The 25,000-nt window shown below is 45.1% G+C and overlaps 1 protein-coding gene across 10 annotated transcripts in view; it reads right to left on the bottom strand.

The window, feature by feature from the left end:
* Positions 1-25,000, bottom strand: part of PTPRO (protein tyrosine phosphatase receptor type O) — a 570,099-nt gene that overhangs the window by 329,372 nt on the left and 215,727 nt on the right. For 8 of the 10 annotated variants that reach the window (XM_073564603.1, XM_073564604.1, XM_073564609.1 and 5 more), the window contains one exon: positions 7,310-7,462. The exons of the other annotated variants lie outside the window; for them this stretch is intronic. In XM_073564603.1, coding sequence (XP_073420704.1) covers positions 7,310-7,462 — 153 coding nt within the window. The remainder of the gene's footprint in view (positions 1-7,309; positions 7,463-25,000) is intronic. 10 annotated transcript variants of the gene reach the window in all.

Raw genomic sequence — 25,000 nt, 5'->3', positions numbered from 1 at the left:
TGTAACGATACCCAGAGCCTGGCTGAGATTCACTAGAAGGGAAGGAGATGCCCAATCTAGGAGAGGATCCAGCGGCGGGCGCGGCCACAGCCACCGTAATGCCTTTATCCATGCCATATATCCCAGGGGCGGCCTGCCTAACTCAGTACTCAGGGGAGCCACACACCCTGAGTGACTTTAAGGAGAGACTGCATAGTTTATTCGAAGTGAACCCCCTGTCAGAGAGCCAAAAAAGTCAGCATCCTTATTGGCCAGCTAACCGGTGCGACCCAGAGGGAGGTGAAGTCCTGGCCGGACACCGACAAAAGAACTGTTAGGCAAATCCCTGGCTGAAGGATACATTTGACACCCGCACTGCAGCGGAGATTAAAATGAAATTCAACGGGTGCAAACAAAGGGCGCAGGACAGTGTACGGGACTATGCCCTAAACCTGAAAGAGGCGCTGCAGGCCATTAAACAGGTAGACCCTGACAGTGTGCAAGACGACGACAGATTGCTAATTGAGCAGTTTACTGAGGGGCTCCTGTCTACCGCTCACTGGACACAGCTACGCATTATGGCCCTGCAAAAACCAGACCTGGACTTTGCACGATTTAAAGACAGGGCTATTCGGGTGCTGCGAGAACCAACTCCCAGTGGCACTGCACCCCTCCAGCGCCCAGCTATCACATACCACCAGGAGGCGGCATCATTTTCCCCGGCACCCGTGAAGGCTGATGCTCAGACCCTAGATAATGACTCCTCTGTAGGCCTACGTCTCCAGGTCCAGGAGCTGACCAAAAGTGTGGCTGCACTAACCAAAACCGTGCAGTCCATGCAAGTGTCCCCAAAGGAGAAGATCCAGCTGGCCTCCAGTCCAGATGACGTTCTGTGGCAACGGCAGAGGAGAATCCCATCAACCAGAGGAGAGACAACGATCGCTACGACTAGGATGGACGTCCCATCTGTCGCCGCTGCAACAAGGTGGGACACATCGCAAGATTCTGTAATTTAAACAAGCAACCCCTGGGGCAGAGGGCCAACCCCCCAGGAGTAAGACGACCGGGCCCACAAAGCTGGCGAGACAAGTACATGGGAGGACAGACGGTCCTGTCCGTCATGCTTGATGGGATCCCGATGAACGCTTTATTGGACACCGGCTCCCAGGTGACAACAATGCCATATGTCCTTTTTAAACGGTATTGGACATTACTCGCAGCCCAGATGAACACTTTAACATCTTTGCCAGCAATGGTCAGCCCTTGCCTCAGGTGGGGTATAAGGAGGTGACCATCAAGGTTGGCTGAGTAAAATTGCAGTCGCAAGGTTTGATTATAGTTGATATTGACAGACAAGAATGCCATCCTATGATTACTCTAGGCACAAATGTAATAGAGAATTGTCTTGGAGAAATTATTGTTTTGTTGCAACCGGTAGCCGAGATCGCCAGCTCCAGTCAGCAGCGGGTCCTGCAAAAGGAAATCAGAGCCCTGATGCAGAGACAACAGGTAGAGCTGTCTGGTGCAGAAGTCAGCAGTGTCAGAGTGAGTGATCCATTCCCCATTGCAATACCCCCTAGGACTGAAATATTGATTTGGTGTCGGGCAGCAATAGGCCTCAGGGGTCAAGATTACCAGGCCCTGGTAGAACCCGTGTACTCTGATAGTAGACCCACCATCCTGACAGCCAGAGGAGTAGTCGATGTCCGCACGGGGAGGGCACCAATATGCATCCTGAATTGTGGGGAGAAAGAGGTCCATTTACCCCCGTATACCACCCTTGCTAAGCTGTTCATTGTCAGTAATAATGCAATAAAGGCTGTGGAACCCCTGCTTCCATCCCACCAGGTGGAGGACAATGGCTCTGAGAGGCAGCTGGAGGATTGGTGTCAGAAGTTACACATAGGTACTGCTGACTCCACCCCTTTGCATCAAAAGCATGGGGTTTACCGGGTGGTTCGAGAATAAGAGTGGGTCTTTACGAACCATCCTTTAGACTTTGGACAGGTAAAAGGGGTCCAACATCATATCCCCACCGGAGATCATTCACCCATTAAAGAGAGGTACCGGCCTGTACCCCCAGCTCACTATCAATGTGCAAAGGGTATGTTACGGGAGATGAAAGAAGCTGGGGTAATCAGAGATAGTTGTAGCCCCTGGGCAGCTCCGTTAGTCCTTGTTAGAAAGAAAGATGGTACAATAAGGATGTGTGTTGACTACAGACAGATTAACCACATTACACATAAAGATGCCTACCCGTTACAATGAATTGAGGAATCATTAGCTGCACTGAGATCCGCTAACTATTTCTCCACTTTAGATCTCACCAGTTGGTATTGGCAGGTTCCCGTGGCAGTAGCAGACAGAGAGAAGACAGCGTTTACGACACCAATGGGAATCTGCGAGTTCAACTGCATGCCATTCAGGCTCTGCAATGCACCGGGAATGTTCCAGCGGTTAAAGGAATGCTGCCTAGGACATAAAAACTTAGAAATTGTTTTGTTGTATCTGGACGATGTCATCGTCTACTCAAAGACGTACGAAGACCACCTGGAGCACCTGGCTGAGGTGTTCGAGGCCTTATCCGGTTTCGGCCTGAAAGTAAAGCCATCCAAGTGCCACCTGTTGAAGCCCAAGGTGCAGTACCTAGGTCACGTGGTAAGCCCCGAAGGTGTGGCACCAGACCATGAAAAAGTCACCATGATCAAGGACTAGTCAAGACCCTCCACTATCAAGGAAGATTCATAAAGGGCTTCACAAAGATAGCTGCATCCATGCAGGACCTCTTAATAGGCCAGTCCAAGAAGGCCAAGAACCAGAGTCCTCCGTTTGAGTGGAGTAAAGAGAAGAATCCTTCACTCGGTTGAAGATGGCTCTTACGGGAGACGAAGTCCTGGCCTACCCCGATTATGGCCAACCCTTTATACTCTATATGGACGCCAGCAACATGGGATTGGGAGCAGTGCTGTCCCAGGTACAGCAAGGCAGAGAGAGAGTGATTGCCTACGCCAGTAGGAAGCTTAGTTCCATGTAAAGGAGCCCCGACAACTATAGTTCCTTTAAGCTGGAGTTTCTCACCATAGTCTGGGCGGTAACAGAACATTTCAAGCACTCCCTGGCTTCAGTGAAGTTTACCATTTATATGGATAATAATCTGCCAACCCACCTTGGAACGGCGAACCTAGGTGCAGCGATGGATGGCTCGGCTGTCCAACTACGAGTTTACCATCAAATACCGGGCAGGGGGCATAAAAACGCTAATGCTGATGCGCTGTCTAGGATACCCAACTTGCCAGATGGGGGAGAAGACCCGGAGGAACTCGAAGAAATCGAGTTACCAGCCTTCCACCGCCTTGTGCGGCCCAGTGCTCCCACTGCGTGAGGGACAAGCACTATGCCGTGCAAGAGGCAACTCTTAACCCACTGCCCCACCATGGATGGGCAGAAACGCAGGACAGCGATCTGGCAGTCCGCCTAGTAAAGGAATTGCTGAAATACGTTGATTCGCACCCTGGTCCAGATGCTCCACAAGAGATCCAACAGTTGTGGAAGGAGAAGGGCAAGCTGTTCATCTATGAGGGGAAGCTGTGTCAAAGAAGCGTCAACTCCCGAACGCACGAACTGGTCTGGCAGGTGCTAGTCCCAAAGCAGGATGTGCCAATGGTCTTAGAAGCGTACCTCGATGGAGCAGGACACTTCGGGTGGAGGAAATTGGAAGCCCTGCTATGTGAGCGATTCTAGTGGGTTGGCATGAGGAAAACAATCGAGAAATGGTGTCGAGAATGTGGTCCATGCCAGAGGGCTCCCCTACAGCCTATAGTCACCAAACAACCGCTTGAGCTGGTAGCCTTGGACCACGTGAAGCTGGCCCTAAGTGCCAGTGAAGGATCAGATGGCGAAGACGGCAACTAAAGCATTTCAACAACACTTTTGTCACCCACACAGTTACCCTGAACGAGTGCTTACCGATCAAGACCCAGTCTTTGAAGCAGAAGTGTTCCAGGAGTTCTGTAACCTGTGCGGCTGCAAGAAAATAAGAACCACACCATATCATCCCCAGACCAACGGGTTATGCGAGAAAACGAAGCAGGTAGTAATAGACCTGTTGAAGACTCTGTCCCTGGAAGAGCGTAGCCTGTGGCCAGAGAAGTTACCGGATATGGTAGACTTATATAACCACATCCCAGTGAACTCCACCAACTGTACACCCGCCTACCTGATGTAAGTCAGAGTATTTCTTCTTTAGTGTATGTAAGCCCTAAGTGGTTGTTGTTCACACTTGGGTCCAGGTTATGGGTAGCTCTGAGAGATGGGAGGATCAGGCTACCCATATATCTCACCATGAGGTGAGTGTGCTCATTGTACCCCTTGTTTGTGGGATACCTTTGAGGAGAAGAGGCATCTGAGAACCTGTGTGAGCGACACCAACAGGTAACGGACAGGAATCCGTGTTATGCTGACCGGGGTCAGTGAGAGACTGTGTTTATGCTATAGAGCCGAATGTGTAATGGACTGTGTACTGGCTGCTGCATACTACTAGGTTCCTGAGGAGCGGCTTATGCAGTACTTTAATAAACCGGATGGACTTCTTTTTAACCCTGAATGTCCCAGCATATGCCTTAATGACCAGCAAAGCGAGTAATCACCGTCCACAGATAGTGTGGGACATTACTTAATGGAGAGGTGTCTATGAGACACCTATCCTTTACTAATCCTATAGTTATATGGTAAATACAGACACAGCCAGAATTAAGTCATTTATTAGAAAGAAGACTAAATACAGTTTTCCATTTTATTTAAAAATAACAAACACAGTTATACTCACCTAACGCCTATTCCACCGAAGCCCTCGATCTCCTGTAATAAACGAAAATTAAAAAACAACAATATACCTCACCTATCCGTTGTTCTGTCCCACGCCATAATCCATGTCTTAGGGAAAAACAGTTTTCAACCTGGATGGTGCCAAGGTGCGACCGTCCAGGCTGAGAACCACTGATGACTGAACTGCTGCGAGCGCAGTGTTGCCATGCATATGACAGCATGACAAACACCCGGTGTTTGGGCAGCCGAACTCGAACAGTAACACTGACTTTCTGGTGAAGTCAGTGTTCGTTGTCCGTTTCCGACCAGTAGGTGTTCGGTACGGATGCCAAACTTTACTGTTCGGGTTCGCCCATCTCTAGTTATCATCTGTCCCCAATTCTGGCCCCAATGCCCTAAACACTGCCCTATAAAATAATTAATCTGGCGCTACCGCGCTAAGAAGCGTGACACTGATGGGCTAGTCATCGACTAGATATCCCCAATACAGATAACCACTGCTAGATAACTAAACCTTGCATGACTCAATTATTCTCCCCCAGAGCTGCACACCGGGAATATATGCTGAGTACTGATGGGCAGACCCGTGGATGTTTGGGTCCGTCGGGTTCAGCTGAACATTAATAAAAAAGTTTGGTTCAGGGGGGCCCAAACATCTGGCGTATCACATGCTGTCATCTGTCATCAGGGCGGGAAACTCCAGCTCTAATCAGCGGTAAGTTCGATACCGCTGGTCAGAGTGCTGCAGTTCCCACATTGTCACACAGATGACAGTGTGTAAGCCAGCAGCTGTGACCGGCAGTCACAGGCATTGGCTGATGAGACTAGCAGCGAGAGCAGGTGTATGATGATGAGAGTATTCACCAGCTGGTTTCTGTGCAATAAATAAAATAAAAGAATGACGTGCAGTCCTTCTATTGTTGCTAACCAGCATAGGTAAATCTGACAGCTGCGAGATACAGCCCTCAGCTTTATCTTGGCTAGTTAGCAAAAATAGAGCGACCTCATGCCATTTTCAGACTGCGAAGGGGCCATGAATATTGGCCCTCCCCATCCTAAAATTAGTAGCCCGCAGCTGCTCCAGAAAAGGTGCATCTATTAGATGCACCACTTTGGGCACTTTGTCTGGCTTTTCCCACTTACACTGTGGTGGTGGCAAGTGGAGCCATATTTGTGGGGTTGATGTCAGCTATATAATGATGTCAGCTGGCATCAAACTCAGGGGTTAGTAATGAAGTGGATACTAGACACTACTTGTTTGATTTGCCTTTACTGGGGTTATTATAGGAGAGACCCCCCCAAAAAAATGATGTGAGGTCCACCCTATAGTTACTAACCAGCAAAGGCTACGCAGACAACTGTAGGCTAATATTAATAGCCTAGGAAGGGGCCATGGATATTGGCCCCATCCCAGACTAAGAACATTATCCCTAAGCCTTCCCAGAAGTGGTGCATCCATATCCTCACTCTTCCCACTTGCCCTGATGCGGTGGCAAATGGGGTAATAGTTGTGGGGTTGATGTCAGCTGTTTTATGGCTGTTGACTTCAAGCCCACGGGTTAGCAATGAAGAAGCATCTATAAGGCACCCCCATTACTTGTAATAAAGACACAGGCAGAGTAAAGTCCATTTTTAACCCATTTATTACACAAAAATCAAAAAGCAAAGTTGTCATCGCCTTTCCGACAATAATCCATTAACGGCTACGTCTCATGACGATCTGGATGGTTTGTACAGCGGTTGCATCATTGCTGTGACCGCTCTCCATGCCAGCTGGCTCACACTGAGCAGAGCATGAGAACATGGCTCCGTGTGACTAGCGGTGACGTCATTAAGGTTACCGCCTGTCACAGGCAGTAATTCCCACGCTCTGCTCAGTGTGATCCGGCAGGAGTGTTGATGAGACTGCTCCCCAAACGATCCAGATCATCGCGGAACATGGCCATTAATGGAATATCAGTGGAAAGGCTTTGTTTAAATTTTTGTTGAATAAGTGGGAAACAGAATGTTGGAGAGATTTTATTTCAAATAAAAGACCTTATTCTGTCTGAGTCTTTATTACATTTGTTTATGTGGTTAGTAATGGGGGCATCTTATAGACCCCTCTCCATTACTAACCTCTGGGCTTGATGTCACTGGACAAAATAAATGTGACATCAACCCCACAAATATGGACCCCACTTGCCACCGCTACAGGGCATGTGGGAAGAGCGGGGCAAAGCGGCAGAATTGGCATTTCTAATAGATGTGCCTTTTCTGGGCAGCTGCGAGCTGCTATTTTTAGGCTGGGGGAGGGCAATATCCATGATCCCTTACCCTTACTAGCCTGAGAATACCAGACCCAGCTGTCTTCTTTAGCAAGGCTGGTTGTCAAAAAGAGGAGCAAAGCACCAGAATTGGCGGCTGTCCCTGCTCATCACTGATGTACACAGTCAGTGATGATATTGTGTATATAGTGCGGTGTATACGGTATATACATTTATGGCCATACTCTCGGGCCACTCACCCGTCCTGTGCTCCTGTGGCGGGTGCCCCACTCCACTGCTTTCCACTAAGGTGCTTTTGTTAAAGGAGGCTTCTGATACGAGCTGGAGGGTGACATTCCAGTAACATGTCCCTGGCAGCCAGTGATTGAACACGGTCCTGCCCTTGAAGAAATCTGTGAATTATACAAATGGTTAATGTAACATAAAGATTTTTATGAAGGATGGACAGAGAATGTTCTGGAGCCCTAAATCCATGATATGAAGACCTCATGCTCAGCAGAAGAGACCGTTCTCTAGCAGTCATCAGTTCACTAAATGCAGAGTCCTGAAGCCAGTAATTTTGTTTTTTAAAAGGCCATTGTTGATGTGGAAGTTTTCTCTGGTTGGAGCAGAAAACAAGAGCTGACAGCATCTGTCAGAAGAACCAGAGTGGATAGCAGCTCTCTGACAGCCATTTATTCCTAGTCCCTTCAGGTAGCATCTCATCAGTGAACAAGTTTATGGAGAAGTAGAGGAGATGTCCTCCTGGCGTCATCAATTATATAATGGTTATAGGGGAGTCAGTGGAGATATCCTCCTGGAGCTGTCACTTATCTAATGGTTATAGAGGAATCAGTAGAGATATCTTTCTGGAGCTGTCACTTATGTAATGGTTATAGGGGAATGGAGGGAGATATCCTCCTGGAGCCGTCACTTATATAATGGTGATAGAGGAGCGGAGGGAGATATCTTTGTGGAGCTGTCACTTATGTAATGGTTATAGAGGAGTCAGTGGAGATATCTTCCTGGAGCCGTCACTTATTTAATGGTTATAGAGGAGTCAGTGGAGATATCCTCCTGGAACCATCACTTATGTAATGGATATAGAGGAGTCAGTGGAGAGATTCTCCTGGAGCCGTCACTTATGTAATGGTTATAGAGGAGTCAGTTGAGATATCCTCCTACAGCCGTCACTTATGTAATGGTTATAAAGGAGTCACTGGAGATATCCTCCAGGAGCCGTCACGTATATACTGGTTACAAAGGAGTCATTGGAGATATCCTCCTGGAGCCGTCACTTATATAAAGGTTATAGAGGAGTCAGTGGAGATATCCTCCTGGAGCCATCACTTATGTAATGGTTATAGAGAAGCGGAGGGAAATATCCTCCTGGAGCCACCACTTATGTAATGGTTATAGGGGAGTCAGTGGAGATATCCTCCTGGAGCTGTCACTTATCTAATGTTTATAAAGGAGTCAGTGGAGATATCCTCGTGGAACCACCACTTATGTAATGATTATAGAGGAGTTAGTGGAGATATCCTCCTGGAGCCATCACTTATGTAAAGGTTATAGAGGAGTCAGTGGAGATATCCTCCTGGAGCTGTCACTTATCTAATGTTTATAAAGGAGTCAGTGGAGATATCCTCGTGGAACCACCACTTATGTAATGATTATAGAGGAGTTAGTGGAGATATCCTCGTGGAGCCATCACTTATGTAATGGTTATAGAGGAGTCAGTGGAGATATCCTCCTGGAACCGTCACTTATGTAATGGTTATAGAGGAGTCAGTGGAGATATCCTCCTGGAACCATCACTTATGTAATGGTTATAGAGGAGTCAGTGGAGAGATTCTCCTGGAGCCGTCACTTATGTAATGGTTATAGAGGAGTCAGTTGAGATATCCTCCTACAGCCGTCACTTATGTAATGGTTATAAAGGAGTCACTGGAGATATCCTCCAGGAGCCGTCACGTATATACTGGTTACAAAGGAGTCAGTGGAGATATCCTCCTGGAGCCGTCACTTATATAAAGGTTATAGAGGAGTCAGTGGAGATATCCTCCTGGAGCCATCACTTATGTAATGGTTATAGAGAAGCGGAGGGAAATATCCTCCTGGAGCCACCACTTATGTAATGGTTATAGGGGAGTCAGTGGAGATATCCTCCTGGAGCTGTCACTTATCTAATGTTTATAAAGGAATCAGTGGAGATATCCTCGTGGAACCATCACTTATGTAATGATTATAGAGGAGTTAGTGGAGATATCCTCCTGGAGCCATCACTTATGTAAAGGTTATAGAGGAGTCAGTGGAGATATCCTCCTGGAGCTGTCACTTATTTAATGTTTATAAAGGAGTCAGTGGAGATATCCTCGTGGAACCACCACTTATGTAATGATTATAGAGGAGTTAGTGGAGATATCCTCGTGGAGCCATCACTTATGTAATGGTTATAGAGGAGTGGAGGGAAATATCCTTCTGGAGCCATCACTTATGTAATGGTTATAGAGGAGTCAGTGGAGATATCCTCCTGGAGCTGTCACTTATTTAATGGTTATAGAGGAGTTAGTGGAGATATCCTCCTGGAGCTATCACTTATGTAATGGTTATAGAGGAGAGGAGGGAAGCATCCTCCTGGAGCAGTCACTTATGTAATGGTTATAGAGGAGTCAGTGGAGAAATCCTCCTGGAGTTGTCACTTATGTAATGGTTATAGAGGAGTCAGTGGAGATATCCTCCTGGAGCCATCACTTATGTAATGGTTATAGAGGAGTCAGTGGAGATATCCTCCTGGAGCCGTCACTTATGTAATGGTTATAGAGGAGTCAGTGGAGATATCCTCCTGGAGCCATCACTTATGTAATAGTTATAGGGGAGTGGAGGGAAATATCCTTCTGGAGCCATCACTTATGTAATGGTTATAGGGGAGTCAGTGGAGATATCCTTCTGGAGCCGTCACTTATTTAATAGTTATAAAGGAGTCAGTGGAGATATCCTATTGGAGCCGTCACTTATGTAATGGTTATAGAGGAGTTAGTGGAGAGATCCTCCTGGAGCTATCACTTATGTAATGGTTATAGAGGAGTCATTGGAGATATCCTCCTGGAGCCGTCACTTATATAATGATTATAGAGGAGTCAGTGGAGATATCCTCCTGGAACCATCACTTATGTAATGGTTATAGAGGAGTCAGTGGAGATATCCTCCTGGAGCCGTCACTTATGTAATGGTTATAGAGGAGTCAGTGGAGACATCCTCCTGGAACCATCACTTATGTAATAGTTATAGAGGAGTCATTGGAGATATCCTCCTGGAACCGTCACTTATGTAATGGTTATAGAAGAGTCAGTGGAGATATCCTATTGGAGCCGTCACTTATGTAATGGTTATAGAAGAGTCAGTGGAGATATCCTCCTGGAGCCGTCACTTATGTAATGGTTATAGAGGAGTCAGTGGAGATATCCTCCTGGAACCATCACTTATGTAATGGTTATAGGGGAGTCAGTGGAGATATCCTCCTGGAGCCATCACTTATCTAATGGTTATAAAGGAGTCAGTGGAGATATCCTCGTGGAGCCGTCACTTATCTAATGGTTATAAAGGAGTCAGTGGAGATATCCTCCTGGAGCCGTCACTTATGTAATGGTTATAGAGGAGTCAGTGGAGATATCCTCCTGGAGCCATCACTTATGTAATGGTTATAGGGGAGTCAGTGGAGATATCCTCCTGGAGCCATCACTTATCTAATGGTTATAAAGGAGTCAGTGGAGATATCCTCGTGGAGCCGTCACTTATCTAATGGTTATAAAGGAGTCAGTGGAGATATCCTCCTGGAGCCGTCACTTATGTAATAGTTATAGAGGAGTCAGTGGAGATATCCTCGTGGAGCCGTCACTTATGTAATGGTTATAGAGGAGTCAGTGGAGATATCCTCCTGGAGCCATCACTTATGTAATGGTTATAGAGGAGTCAGTGGAGATATCCTCCTGGAGCCATCACTTATGTAATGGTTATAGAGGAGTCAGTGGAGATATCCTCCTGGAGCCATCACTTATGTAATGGTTATAGAGGAGTTAGTGGAGATATCCTCCTGGAGCCATCACTTATGTAATGATTATAGGGGAGTGGAGGGAAATATCCTCCTGGAGCCATCACTTATGTAATGGTTGGTTATAGAGGAGTCAATGGAGATATCCTCCTGGAGCCATCACTTATGTAATGGTTATAGAGGAGTTAGTGGAGATATCCTTCTGGAGTTGTCACTTATGTAATGGTTATAGGGGAGTTAGTGGAGATATCCTCCTGGAGCTGCTGTCACTTATGTAATGTTTATAGGGGAGTGGAGGGAAATATCCTCCTGGAGCCATCACTTATATAATGGATAAAGAGGAGTTAGTGGAGATATCCTCCTGGAGCAGTCACTTATGTAATGGTTATAGAGGAGTCAGTGGAGATATCCTATTGGAGCTGTCACTTATGTAATGTTTATAGAGGAGTCAGTGTAGATATCTTCCTGGAGCTGTCACTTATGTAATGGTTATAGAGGAGTCAGAGGAGATATCCTCCTGGAACCATCACTTATGTAATAGTTATAGAGGAGTCAGTGGAGATATCCTATTGGAGCCGTCACTTATGTAATGGTTATAGAGGAGTCAGTGGAGAGATCCTCCTGGAGCCGTCACTTATGTAATGGTTACAGAGGAGTCAGTTGAGATATCCTCCTACAGAAGAGACCGTTCTCTAGCAGTCATCAGTTCACTAAATGCAGAGTCCTGAAGCCAGTAATTTTGTTTTTTAAAAGGCCATTGTTGATGTGGAAGTTTTCTCTGGTTGGAGCAGAAAACAAGAGCTGACAGCATCTGTCAGAAGAACCAGAGTGGATAGCAGCTCTCTGACAGGCATTTATTCCTAGTCCCTTCAGGTAGCATCTCATCAGTGAACAAGTTTATGGAGAAGTAGAGGAGATGTCCTCCTGGCGTCATCAATTATGTAATGGTTATAGGGGAGTCAGTGGAGATATCCTCCTGGAGCCGTCAATTATGTAATGGTTATAGAGGAGTGGAGGGAAATATCCTTCTGGAGCCATCACTTATGTAATGGTTATAGGGGAGTCAGTGGAGATATCCTTCTGGAGCCGTCACTTATTTAATAGTTATAAAGGAGTCAGTGGAGATATCCTATTGGAGCCGTCACTTATGTAATGGTTATAGAGGAGTTAGTGGAGATATCCTCCTGGAGCTATCACTTATGTAATGGTTATAGAGGAGTCAGTGCAGATATCCTCCTGGAACCATCACTTATGTAATGGTTATAGAGGAGTCAGTGGAGATATCCTCCTGGAGCCGTCACTTATGTAATGGTTATAGAGGAGTCAGTGGAGATATCCTCCTGGAACCATCACTTATGTAATGGTTATAGAGGAGTCAGTGGAGAGATCCTCCTGGAGCCGTCACTTATGTAATGGTTATAGAGGAGTCAGTTGAGATATGCTCCTACAGAAGAGACCGTTCTCTAGCAGTCATCAGTTCACTAAATGCAGAGTCCTGAAGCCAGTAATTTTGTTTTTTAAAAGGCCATTGTTGATGTGGAAGTTTTCTCTGGTTGGAGCAGAAAACAAGAGCTGACAGCATCTGTCAGAAGAACCAGAGTGGATAGCAGCTCTCTGACAGGCATTTATTCCTAGTCCCTTCAGGTAGCATCTCATCAGTGAACAAGTTTATGGAGAAGTAGAGGAGATGTCCTCCTGGCGTCATCAATTATATAATGGTTATAGGGGAGTCAGTGGAGATATCCTCCTGGAGCCGTCAATTATGTAATGGTTATAGAGGAGTGGAGGGAAATATCCTTCTGGAGCCTTCACTTATGTAATGGTTATAGGGGAGTCAGTGGAGATATCCTCCTGGAGCTGTCACTTATTTAATGGTTATAAAGGAGTCAGTGGAGATATCCTATTGGAGCTGTCAGTTATGTAATGGTTATAGAGGAGGGAAACATCCTCCTGGAACCATCACTTATGTAATGCTTATGGGGGAGTGGAGGGAAATATCCTATTGGATCCTTCACTTATGTTATGGTTATAGAGGAGTTAGTGGAGAGATCCTCCTGGAGCCGTCACTTACATAATGGTTTATAGAGGAGTCAGTGGAGATATCCTCCTGGAGCTGTCACTTATGTAATGGTTATAGAGGAGTGAGTGGAGATATCCTCCTGGAGCTGTCACTTATGTAATGGTTATAGAGGAGTCAGTGTAGATATCCTCCTGGAGCTGTCACTTATGTAATGGTTATAGAGGAGTCAATGGAGAGATCCTCCTGGAGCCGTCACTTACATAATGGTTTATAGAGGAGTCAGTGGAGATATCCTCCTGGAGCCATCACTTATGTAATGGTTATAGGGGAGTGGAGGGAAATATCCTCCTGGAGCCATCACTTATGTAATGGTTATAGTGGAGTGGAGGGAAATATCCTCCTGGAACCGTCGCTTATGTAATGGTTATAGAGGAGTCAGTGGAGATATCCTCCTGGAGCCATCTCTTTTTGACAGTTAGAGTGATCAATGAGTGGAACAGGCTGCCACGAGAAGTGGTGAGTTCTCCTTCAATGGAAGTCTTCAAACAGAGGCTGGACAGACATCTGACTGGGATGATTTAGCGAATCCTTCTTTGAGCAGGGGGTTGGACCAGATGGCCCAGGAGGTCCCTTCCAAATCTACGTTTCTATGATTCTATGATTCTTATGTAATGGTTATAGAGGAGTGGAGGTAAATAACCTCCTGGAGCCATCACTTATGTAATGGTTATAGGGGAGTCAGTGGAGATATCCTCCTGGAGCTGTCACTTATCTAATGGTTATAAAGGAGTCAGTGGAGATATCCTCCTGGATCCATCACTTATGTAATGGTTATAGGGGAGTCAGTGGAGATATCCTCCTGGAGCTGTCACTTATCTAATGGTTATAAAGGAGTTAGTTTAGATATCCTCCTGGAGCCGTCACTTTTGTAATGGTTATAGAGGAGTCAGTGGAGATATCCTCCTGGAGCCGTCACTTTTGTAATGGTTAGAGAGGAGTTAGTGGAGATATCCTCCTGGAGCTGTCACTTATGTAATGGTTATAGATGAGTCAGTGGAGATATCCTCGTGGAACCACCACTTATGTATTGGTTATAGAGGAGTTAGTGGAGATATCCTCCTGGAGCCGTCACTTATATAATGGTTATAGAGGAGTCAGTGGAGATATCCTCCTGGAGCAATCACTTATATAATGTAAAGGAGTCAGTGGAGATATCCTCCTGGAGCCGTCACTTTTATAATGGTTATGAAGGAGTCAGTGGAGATATCCTCCTGGAGCCGTCACTTAAGTAATGGTTATAGGGGAGTCAGTGGAGATATCCTCCTGGAGCCATCACTTATGTAATAGTTATAGAGGAGTTAGTGGAGATATCCTCCTGGAGCCATCACTTATGTAATAGTTATAGAGGAGTTAGTGGAGATATCCTATTGGAGCCGTCACTTATGTAATGGTTATAGAGGAGTTAGTGGAGAGATCCTCCTGGAGCTATCACTTATGTAATGGTTATAGAGGAGTCATTGGAGATATCCTCCTGGAGCCGTCACTTATATAATGATTATAGAGGAGTCAGTGGAGATATCCTCCTGGAACCATCACTTATGTAATGGTTATAGAGGAGTCAGTGGAGATATCCTCCTGGAGCCGTCACTTATGTAATGGTTATAGAGGAGTCAGTGGAGACATCCTCCTGGAACCATCACTTATGTAATAGTTATAGAGGAGTCATTGGAGATATCCTCCTGGAACCGTCACTTATGTAATGGTTATAGAAGAGTCAGTGGAGATATCCTATTGGAGCCGTCACTTATGTAATGGTTATAGAAGAGTCAGTGGAGATATCCTCCTGGAGCCGTCACTTATGTAATGGTTATAGAGGAGTCAGTGGAGATATCCTCCTGGAACCATCACTTATGTAATGGTTATAGGGGAGTCAGTGGAGATATCCTCCTGGAGCCATCACTTATCTAATGGTTATAAAGGAGTCAGTGGAGATATCCTCGTGGAGCCGTCACTTATCTAATGGTTATAAAGGAGTCAGTGGAGATATCCTCCTGGAGCCGTCACTTATGTAATGGTTATAGAGGAGTCAGTGGAGATATCCTCCTGGAGCCATCACTTATGTAATGGTTATAGGGGAGTCAGTGGAGATATCCTCCTGGAGCCATCACTTATCTAATGGTTATAAAGGAGTCAGTGGAGATATCCTCGTGGAGCCGTCACTTATCTAATGGTTATAAAGGAGTCAGTGGAGATATCCTCCTGGAGCCGTCACTTATGTAATAGTTATAGAGGAGTCAGTGGAGATATCCTCGTGGAGCCGTCACTTATGTAATGGTTATAGAGGAGTCAGTGGAGATATCCTCCTGGAGCCATCACTTATGTAATGGTTATAGAGGAGTCAGTGGAGATATCCTCCTGGAGCCATCACTTATGTAATGGTTATAGAGGAGTCAGTGGAGATATCCTCCTGGAGCCATCACTTATGTAATGGTTATAGAGGAGTTAGTGGAGATATCCTCCTGGAGCCATCACTTATGTAATGATTATAGGGGAGTGGAGGGAAATATCCTCCTGGAGCCATCACTTATGTAATGGTTATAGAGGAGTTAGTGGAGATATCCTTCTGGAGTTGTCACTTATGTAATGGTTATAGGGGAGTTAGTGGAGATATCCTCCTGGAGCTGCTGTCACTTATGTAATGTTTATAGGGGAGTGGAGGGAAATATCCTCCTGGAGCCATCACTTATATAATGGATAAAGAGGAGTTAGTGGAGATATCCTCCTGGAGCAGTCACTTATGTAATGGTTATAGAGGAGTCAGTGGAGATATCCTATTGGAGCTGTCACTTATGTAATGTTTATAGAGGAGTCAGTGTAGATATCTTCCTGGAGCTGTCACTTATGTAATGGTTATAGAGGAGTCAGAGGAGATATCCTCCTGGAACCATCACTTATGTAATAGTTATAGAGGAGTCAGTGGAGATATCCTATTGGAGCCGTCACTTATGTAATGGTTATAGAGGAGTCAGTGGAGAGATCCTCCTGGAGCCGTCACTTATGTAATGGTTACAGAGGAGTCAGTTGAGATATCCTCCTACAGAAGAGACCGTTCTCTAGCAGTCATCAGTTCACTAAATGCAGAGTCCTGAAGCCAGTAATTTTGTTTTTTAAAAGGCCATTGTTGATGTGGAAGTTTTCTCTGGTTGGAGCAGAAAACAAGAGCTGACAGCATCTGTCAGAAGAACCAGAGTGGATAGCAGCTCTCTGACAGGCATTTATTCCTAGTCCCTTCAGGTAGCATCTCATCAGTGAACAAGTTTATGGAGAAGTAGAGGAGATGTCCTCCTGGCGTCATCAATTATGTAATGGTTATAGGGGAGTCAGTGGAGATATCCTCCTGGAGCCGTCAATTATGTAATGGTTATAGAGGAGTGGAGGGAAATATCCTTCTGGAGCCATCACTTATGTAATGGTTATAGGGGAGTCAGTGGAGATATCCTTCTGGAGCCGTCACTTATTTAATAGTTATAAAGGAGTCAGTGGAGATATCCTATTGGAGCCGTCACTTATGTAATGGTTATAGAGGAGTTAGTGGAGATATCCTCCTGGAGCTATCACTTATGTAATGGTTATAGAGGAGTCAGTGCAGATATCCTCCTGGAACCATCACTTATGTAATGGTTATAGAGGAGTCAGTGGAGATATCCTCCTGGAGCCGTCACTTATGTAATGGTTATAGAGGAGTCAGTGGAGATATCCTCCTGGAACCATCACTTATGTAATGGTTATAGAGGAGTCAGTGGAGAGATCCTCCTGGAGCCGTCACTTATGTAATGGTTATAGAGGAGTCAGTTGAGATATGCTCCTACAGAAGAGACCGTTCTCTAGCAGTCATCAGTTCACTAAATGCAGAGTCCTGAAGCCAGTAATTTTGTTTTTTAAAAGGCCATTGTTGATGTGGAAGTTTTCTCTGGTTGGAGCAGAAAACAAGAGCTGACAGCATCTGTCAGAAGAACCAGAGTGGATAGCAGCTCTCTGACAGGCATTTATTCCTAGTCCCTTCAGATAGCATCTCATCAGTGAACAAGTTTATGGAGAAGTAGAGGAGATGTCCTCCTGGCGTCATCAATTATATAATGGTTATAGGGGAGTCAGTGGAGATATCCTCCTGGAGCCGTCAATTATGTAATGGTTATAGAGGAGTGGAGGGAAATATCCTTCTGGAGCCTTCACTTATGTAATGGTTATAGGGGAGTCAGTGGAGATATCCTCCTGGAGCTGTCACTTATTTAATGGTTATAAAGGAGTCAGTGGAGATATCCTATTGGAGCTGTCAGTTATGTAATGGTTATAGAGGAGGGAAACATCCTCCTGGAACCATCACTTATGTAATGCTTATGGGGGAGTGGAGGGAAATATCCTATTGGATCCTTCACTTATGTTATGGTTATAGAGGAGTTAGTGGAGAGATCCTCCTGGAGCCGTCACTTACATAATGGTTTATAGAGGAGTCAGTGGAGATATCCTCCTGGAGCTGTCACTTATGTAATGGTTATAGAGGAGTGAGTGGAGATATCCTCCTGGAGCTGTCACTTATGTAATGGTTATAGAGGAGTCAGTGTAGATATCCTCCTGGAGCTGTCACTTATGTAATGGTTATAGAGGAGTCAATGGAGAGATCCTCCTGGAGCCGTCACTTACATAATGGTTTATAGAGGAGTCAGTGGAGATATCCTCCTGGAGCCATCACTTATGTAATGGTTATAGGGGAGTGGAGGGAAATATCCTCCTGGAGCCATCACTTATGTAATGGTTATAGTGGAGTGGAGGGAAATATCCTCCTGGAACCGTCGCTTATGTAATGGTTATAGAGGAGTCAGTGGAGATATCCTCCTGGAGCCATCTCTTTTTGACAGTTAGAGTGATCAATGAGTGGAACAGGCTGCCACGAGAAGTGGTGAGTTCTCCTTCAATGGAAGTCTTCAAACAGAGGCTGGACAGACATCTGACTGGGATGATTTAGCGAATCCTTCTTTGAGCAGGGGGTTGGACCAGATGGCCCAGGAGGTCCCTTCCAAATCTACGTTTCTATGATTCTATGATTCTTATGTAATGGTTATAGAGGAGTGGAGGTAAATAACCTCCTGGAGCCATCACTTATGTAATGGTTATAGGGGAGTCAGTGGAGATATCCTCCTGGAGCTGTCACTTATCTAATGGTTATAAAGGAGTCAGTGGAGATATCCTCCTGGATCCATCACTTATGTAATGGTTATAGGGGAGTCAGTGGAGATATCCTCCTGGAGCTGTCACTTATCTAATGGTTATAAAGGAGTTAGTTTAGATATCCTCCTGGAGCCGTCACTTTTGTAATGGTTATAGAGGAGTCAGTGGAGATATCCTCCTGGAGCCGTCACTTTTGTAATGGTTAGAGAGGAGTTAGTGGAGATATCCTCCTGGAGCTGTCACTTATGTAATGGTTATAGATGAGTCAGTGGAGATATCCTCGTGGAACCACCACTTATGTATTGGTTATAGAGGAGTTAGTGGAGATATCCTCCTGGAGCCGTCACTTATATAATGGTTATAGAGGAGTCAGTGGAGATATCCTCCTGGAGCAATCACTTATATAATGTAAAGGAGTCAGTGGAGATATCCTCCTGGAGCCGTCACTTTTATAATGGTTATGAAGGAGTCAGTGGAGATATCCTCCTGGAGCCGTCACTTAAGTAATGGTTATAGGGGAGTCAGTGGAGATATCCTCCTGGAGCCATCACTTATGTAATAGTTATAGAGGAGTTAGTGGAGATATATTCCTGGAGCCATCACTTATGTAATAGTTATAGAGGAGTTAGTGGAGATATCCTCCTGGAGCCATCACTTATGTAATAGTTATAGAGGAGTTAGTGGAGATATCCTCCTGGAGCCATCACTTATGTAATAGTTATAGAGGAGTCAGTGGAGATATCCTCCTGGAGCCATCACTTATGTAATGGTTATAGAGGAGTCAGTGGAGATATCCTCCTGGAGCCATCACTTATTTAATGGTTTTAGAGGAGTCAGTGGAGATATCCTCCTGGAGCCATCACTTATGTAAAAGTTATAGAGGAGTTAGTGGAGATATCCCCCTGGAGCCATCACTTATGTAATGGTTATAGAGGAGTCAGTGGAGATATCCTCCTGGAGCCATCACGTATGTAATAGTTATAGGGGAGTGGAGGGAAATATCCTCCTGGAGCCATCGCTTATGTAATGGTTTTAGAGGAGTCAGTGGAGATATCCTCCTGGAGCCATCACTTATGTAATAGTTATAGAGGAGTTAGTGGAGATATCCTGGAGCCTTCACTTATATAATAGTTATAGGGGAGTGGAGGGAAATATCCTCCTGGAGCCATCACTTATGTAATGGTTATAGGGGTGTCAGTGGAGATATCCTCCTGGAGCCGTCACTTATGTAATGGTTATAGGGGAATCAGTGGAGATATCCTTCTGGAGCCATCACTTATGTAATGGTTACAGAGGAATCAGTAGAGATATCTTTCTGGAGCCGTCACTTATATAATGGTGTTGGAGGAGCGGAGGGAGATATCTTTGTGGAGCTGTCACTTATGTAATGGTTATAGAGGAGTCAGTGGAGATATCCTCCTGGAACCATCACTTATGTAATGGTTATAGAGGAGTCAGTGGAGATATCCTCCTGGAACCGTCACTTATGTAATGGTTATAGAGGAGTCAGTGGAGATATCCTCCTGGAACCATCACTTATGTAATGGTTATAGAGGAGTCAGTGGAGATATCCTCCTGGAACCATCACTTATGTAATGGTTATAGAGGAGTCAGTGGAGATATCCTCCTGGAACCGTCACTTATGTAATGGTTATAGAGGAGTCAGTGGAGATATCCTCCTGGAACCATCACTTATGTAATGGTTATAGAGGAGTCAGTGGAGATATCCTCCTGGAACCGTCACTTATGTAATGGTTATAGAGGAGTCAGTGGAGAGATCCTCCTGGAGCCGTCACTTATGTAATGGTTATAGAGGAGTCAGTGGAGATATCCTATTGGAGCCGTCACTTATGTAATGGTTATAGGGGAGTGGAGGGAAACATCCTCCTGGAGCCGTCACTTATGTAATGGTTATAGAGGAGTCAGTGGAGATATTCTCCTGGAGCCATCACTTATGTAATGGTTATAGAGGAGTCAGTGGAGATATCCTATTGGAGCCGTCACTTATGTAATGGTTATAGAGGAGTCAGTGGAAATATCCTCATGGAGCCGTCACTTATGTAATGGTTATAGAGGAGTCAGTGGAGATATCCTCCTGGAGCCATCACTTATGTAATGGTTATAGGGGAGTCAGTGGCGATATCCTCCTGGAGCCATCACTTATGTAATGGTTATAGAGGAGCGGAGGGAAATATCCTCCTGGAGCCACCACTTATGTAATGGTTATAGGGGAGTCAGTGGAGATATCCTCCTGGAGCTGTCACTTATCTAATGTTTATAAAGGAGTCAGTGGAGATATCCTCGTGGAACCACCACTTATGTAATGGTTATAGAGGAGTGGAGGGAAATATCCTCCTGGAGCCATCACTTATGTAATGGTTATAGGGGAGTCAGTGGAGATATCCTCCTGGAGCTGTCACTTATTTAATGGTTATAAAGGAGTCAGTGGAGATATCCTCCTGGAGCCGTCACTTATGTAATGGTTATAGAGGAGTCAGTGGAGGTATCCTCCTGGAGCCGTCACTTATGTAATGGTTATAGAGGAGTCAGTGGAGATATCCTCCTGGAGCCGTCACTTATGTAATGGTTATAGAGGAGTCAGTTGAGATATCCTCCTACAGAAGAGACCGTTCTCTAGCAGTCATCAGTTCACTAAATGCAGAGTCCTGAAGCCAGTAATTTTGTTTTTTAAAAGACCATTGTTGATGTGGAAGTTTTCTCTGGTTGGAGCAGAAAACAAGAGCTGACAGCATCTGTCAGAACAACCAGAGTGGATAGCAGCTCTCTGACAGGCATTTATTCCTAGTCCCTTCAGGTAGCATCTCATCAGTGAACAAGTTTATGGAGAAGTAGAGGAGATGTCCTCCGGGCGTCATCAATTATATAATGGTTATAGGGGAGTCAGTGGAGATATCCTCCTGGAGCCGTCACTTATGTAATGGTTATAGAGGAGTGGAGGGAAATATCCTCCTGGAGCTGTCACTTATCTAATGGTTATGAAGGAGTCATTGGAGATATCCTCCTGGAGCCGTCACTTATGTAATGGTTATAGAGGAGCGGAGAGAAATATCCTCCTGGAGCCATCACTTATGTAATGGTTATAGAGGAGTTAGTGGAGATATCCTCCTGGAGCCGTCACTTATGTAATAGTTATAGGGAAGTCAGTGGAGAGATCCTCCTGGAGCCGTCACTTATGTAATGGTTATAGAGGAGTGAGTGGAGATATCCTCCTGGAGCTGTCACTTATGTAATGGTTAAAGAGGAGTTAGTGGAGATATCCTCCTGGAGCTGTCACTTATGTAATGGTTATAGAGGAGTCAGTGGAGAGATCCTCCTGGAGCTGTCACTTATGTAATGGTTAAAGAGGAGTTAGTGGAGATATCCTCCTGGAGCTGTCACTTATGTAATGGTTAAAGAGGAGTCAGTGGAGATATCCTCCTGGAGCTGTCACTTATGTAATGGTTAAAGAGGAGTCAGTGGAGATATCCTCGTGGAGCCGTCACTTATGTAATGGTTAAAGAGGAGTCAGTGGAGAGATCCTCCTGGAGCTGTCACTTATGTAATGGTTAAAGAGGAGTCAATGGAGATATCCTCCTGGAGCTGTCACTTATGTAATGGTTAAAGAGGAGTCAGTGGAGATATCCTCCTGGAGCTGTCACTTATGTAATGGTTATAGAGGAGTCAGTGGAGAGATCCTCCTGGAGCTGTCACTTATGTAATGGTTAAAGAGGAGTCAGTGGAGATATCCTCCTGGAGCCATCACTTTTGTAATGGTTATAGAGGAGTTATCCTCCTGGAGCTGTCACTCATGTAATGGTTACAGAGGAGTCAGTGGAGATATCCTCCTGGAGCTGTCACTTATGTAATGGTTATAGAGGAGTCAGTGGAGAGATCCTCCTGGAGCCGTCACTTATGTAATGGTTATAGAGGAGTCAGTGGAGATATCCTCCTGGAGCCGTCACTTTTGTAATGGTTATAGAGGAGTTAGTGGAGATATCCTCCTGGAGCTGTCACTTATGTAATGGTTAAAGAGGAGTTAGTGGAGATATCCTCCTGGAGCTGTCACTCATGTAATGGTTATAGAGGAGTCAGCGTAGATATCCTCCTGGAGCTGTCACTTATGTAATGGTTATAGAGGAGTCAATGGAGATATCCTCCTGGATCCATCACTTATGTAATGGATATATAGGAGTCAGTGGAGATATCCTCCTGGAGTCGTCACTTATGTAATGGTTATAGAGGAGTCAGTGGAGAGATCCTCCTGGAGCCATCACTTTTGTAATGGTTATAGAGGAGTTAGTGGAGATATCCTCCTGGAGCTGTCACTTATGTAATGGTTATAGAGGAGTTAGTGGAGAGATCCTCCTGGAGCTGTCACTTATGTAATGGTTAAAGAGGAGTTAGTGGAGATATCCTCCTGGAGCTGTCACTTATGTAATGGTTATAGAGGAGTCAGTGGAGAGATCCTCCTGGAACCGTCACTTATGTAATGGTTATAGAGGAGTCAGTGGAGAGATCCTCCTGGAGCTGTCACTTATGTAATGGTTATAGGGGAGTCAGTGGAGATATCCTCCTGGAGCTATCACTTATGTTATAGTTATAGAGGAGTCAGCGTAGATATCCTCCTGGAGCTGTCACTTATGTAATGGTTATACAGGAGTCAATGGAGATATCCTCCTGGATCCATCACTTATGTAATGGATATATAGGAGTCAGTGGAGATATCCTCCTGGAGCTGTCACTTATATAATGGTTATAGAGGAGTCAGTGGAGATATCCTCCTGGAGCCGTCACTTATATAATGGTTATACAGGAGTCAATGGAGATATCCTCCTGGATCCATCACTTATGTAATGGATATATAGGAGTCAGTGGAGATATCCTCCTGGAGCTGTCACTTATATAATGGTTATAGAGGAGTTAGTGGAGATATCCTCCTGGAGCCGTCACTTATATAATGGTTATAGAGGAGTCAGTGGAGATATCCTCCTGGAGCCGTCACTTATATAATGGTTTATAGAGGAGTCAGTGGAGAGATCCTCCTGGAGCCGTCACTTATGTAATGGTTATAGAGGAGTCAGTGGAGAGATCCTCCTGGAGCCGTCACTTATGTAATGGTTATAGGGGAGTCAGTGGAGATATCCTCCTGGCACTGTCACTTATATAATGGTTATAGAGGAGCTAGTGGATATATCTTCCTGGAGCTTTCACTTATGTAATGGTTATAGATCAGTTAGTGGAGATATCCTCCTGGAGCCGTCACTTATGTCATGGTTATAGAGGAGTCAGTGGAGAGATCCTCCTGGAGCCGTCACTTATGTAATGGTTATAGAGGAGTCAGTGGAGATATCCTCCTGGAGCCGTCACTTATGCAATGGTTAAAGAAGAGTGAAGGGAAATATCCTCCTGGAGACATCACTTATGTGATGGTTATAGGGAAGTCAGTGGAGATATCCTCCTGGAGCCATCACTTATGAATGGTTATAGCGGAGTGGAGGGAAATATCCTCCTGGAGCCATCGCTTATCTAATGGTTATAAAGGAGTCAGTGGAGATATCCTCGTGGAGCCGTCACTTATCTAATGGTTATAAAGGAGTCAGTGGAGATATCCTCGTGGAGCCATCACTTATGTAATGGTTATAGAGGAGTCAGTGGAGATATCCTCCTGGAGCCATCACTTATGTAATGGTTATAGAGGAGTTAGTGGAGATATCCTCCTGGAGCCATCACTTATGTAATGATTATAGGGGAGTGGAGGGAAATATCCTCCTGGAGCCATCACTTATGTAATGGTTATAGAGGAGTCAGTGGAGATATCCTCCTGGAGCCATCACTTATGTAATGGTTATAAAGGAGTCAGTGGAGATATCCTCGTGGAGCCATCACTTATGTAATGGTTATAGAGGAGTCAGTGGAGATATCCTCGTGGAGCCATCACTTATGTAATGGTTATAGAGGAGTCAGTGGAGATATCCTCCTGGAGCCATCACTTATGTAATGGTTATAGAGGAGTCAGTGGAGATATCCTCCTGGAGCCATCACTTATGTAATGGTTATAAAGGAGTCAGTGGAGATATCCTCGTGGAGCCATCACTTATGTAATGGTTATAGAGGAGTTATTGGAGATATCCTCCTGGAGCCATCACTTATGTAATGGTTATAGAGGAGTCAGTGGAGATATCCTCCTGGAGCCATCACTTATGTAATGGTTATAGAGGAGTCAGTGGAGATATCCTCCTGGAGCCATCACTTATGTAATGGTTATAGAGGAGTTAGTGGATATATCCTCGTGGTGCCATCACTTATGTAATGGTTATAGAGGAGTTAGTGGATATATCCTCCTGGAGCCATCACTTATGTAATGGTTATAAAGGAGTCAGTGGAGATATCCTCGTGGAGCCATCACTTATGTAATGGTTATAGAGGAGTCAGTGGAGATATCCTCCTGGAGCCATCACTTAAGTAATGGTTATAGAGTCAGTGGAGATATCCTCCTGGAGCCATCACTTATGTAATGGTTATAGAGGAGTTAGTGGAGATATCCTCCTGGAGCCATCACTTATGTAATGGTTATAGAGGAGTTAGTGGATATATCCTCCTGGAGCCATCACTTATGTAATGGTTATAAAGGAGTCAGTGGAGATATCCTCGTGG

The sequence above is a fragment of the Dendrobates tinctorius genome, unplaced genomic scaffold, assembly GCF_039654945.1.
Source record: "Dendrobates tinctorius isolate UK_male_01 unplaced genomic scaffold, ASM3965494v1 ptg000464l, whole genome shotgun sequence".
In the NCBI taxonomy this organism is placed as follows: Eukaryota; Metazoa; Chordata; class Amphibia; order Anura; family Dendrobatidae; genus Dendrobates; species Dendrobates tinctorius.
This window is presented reverse-complemented; position numbering and strand designations above follow the sequence as displayed.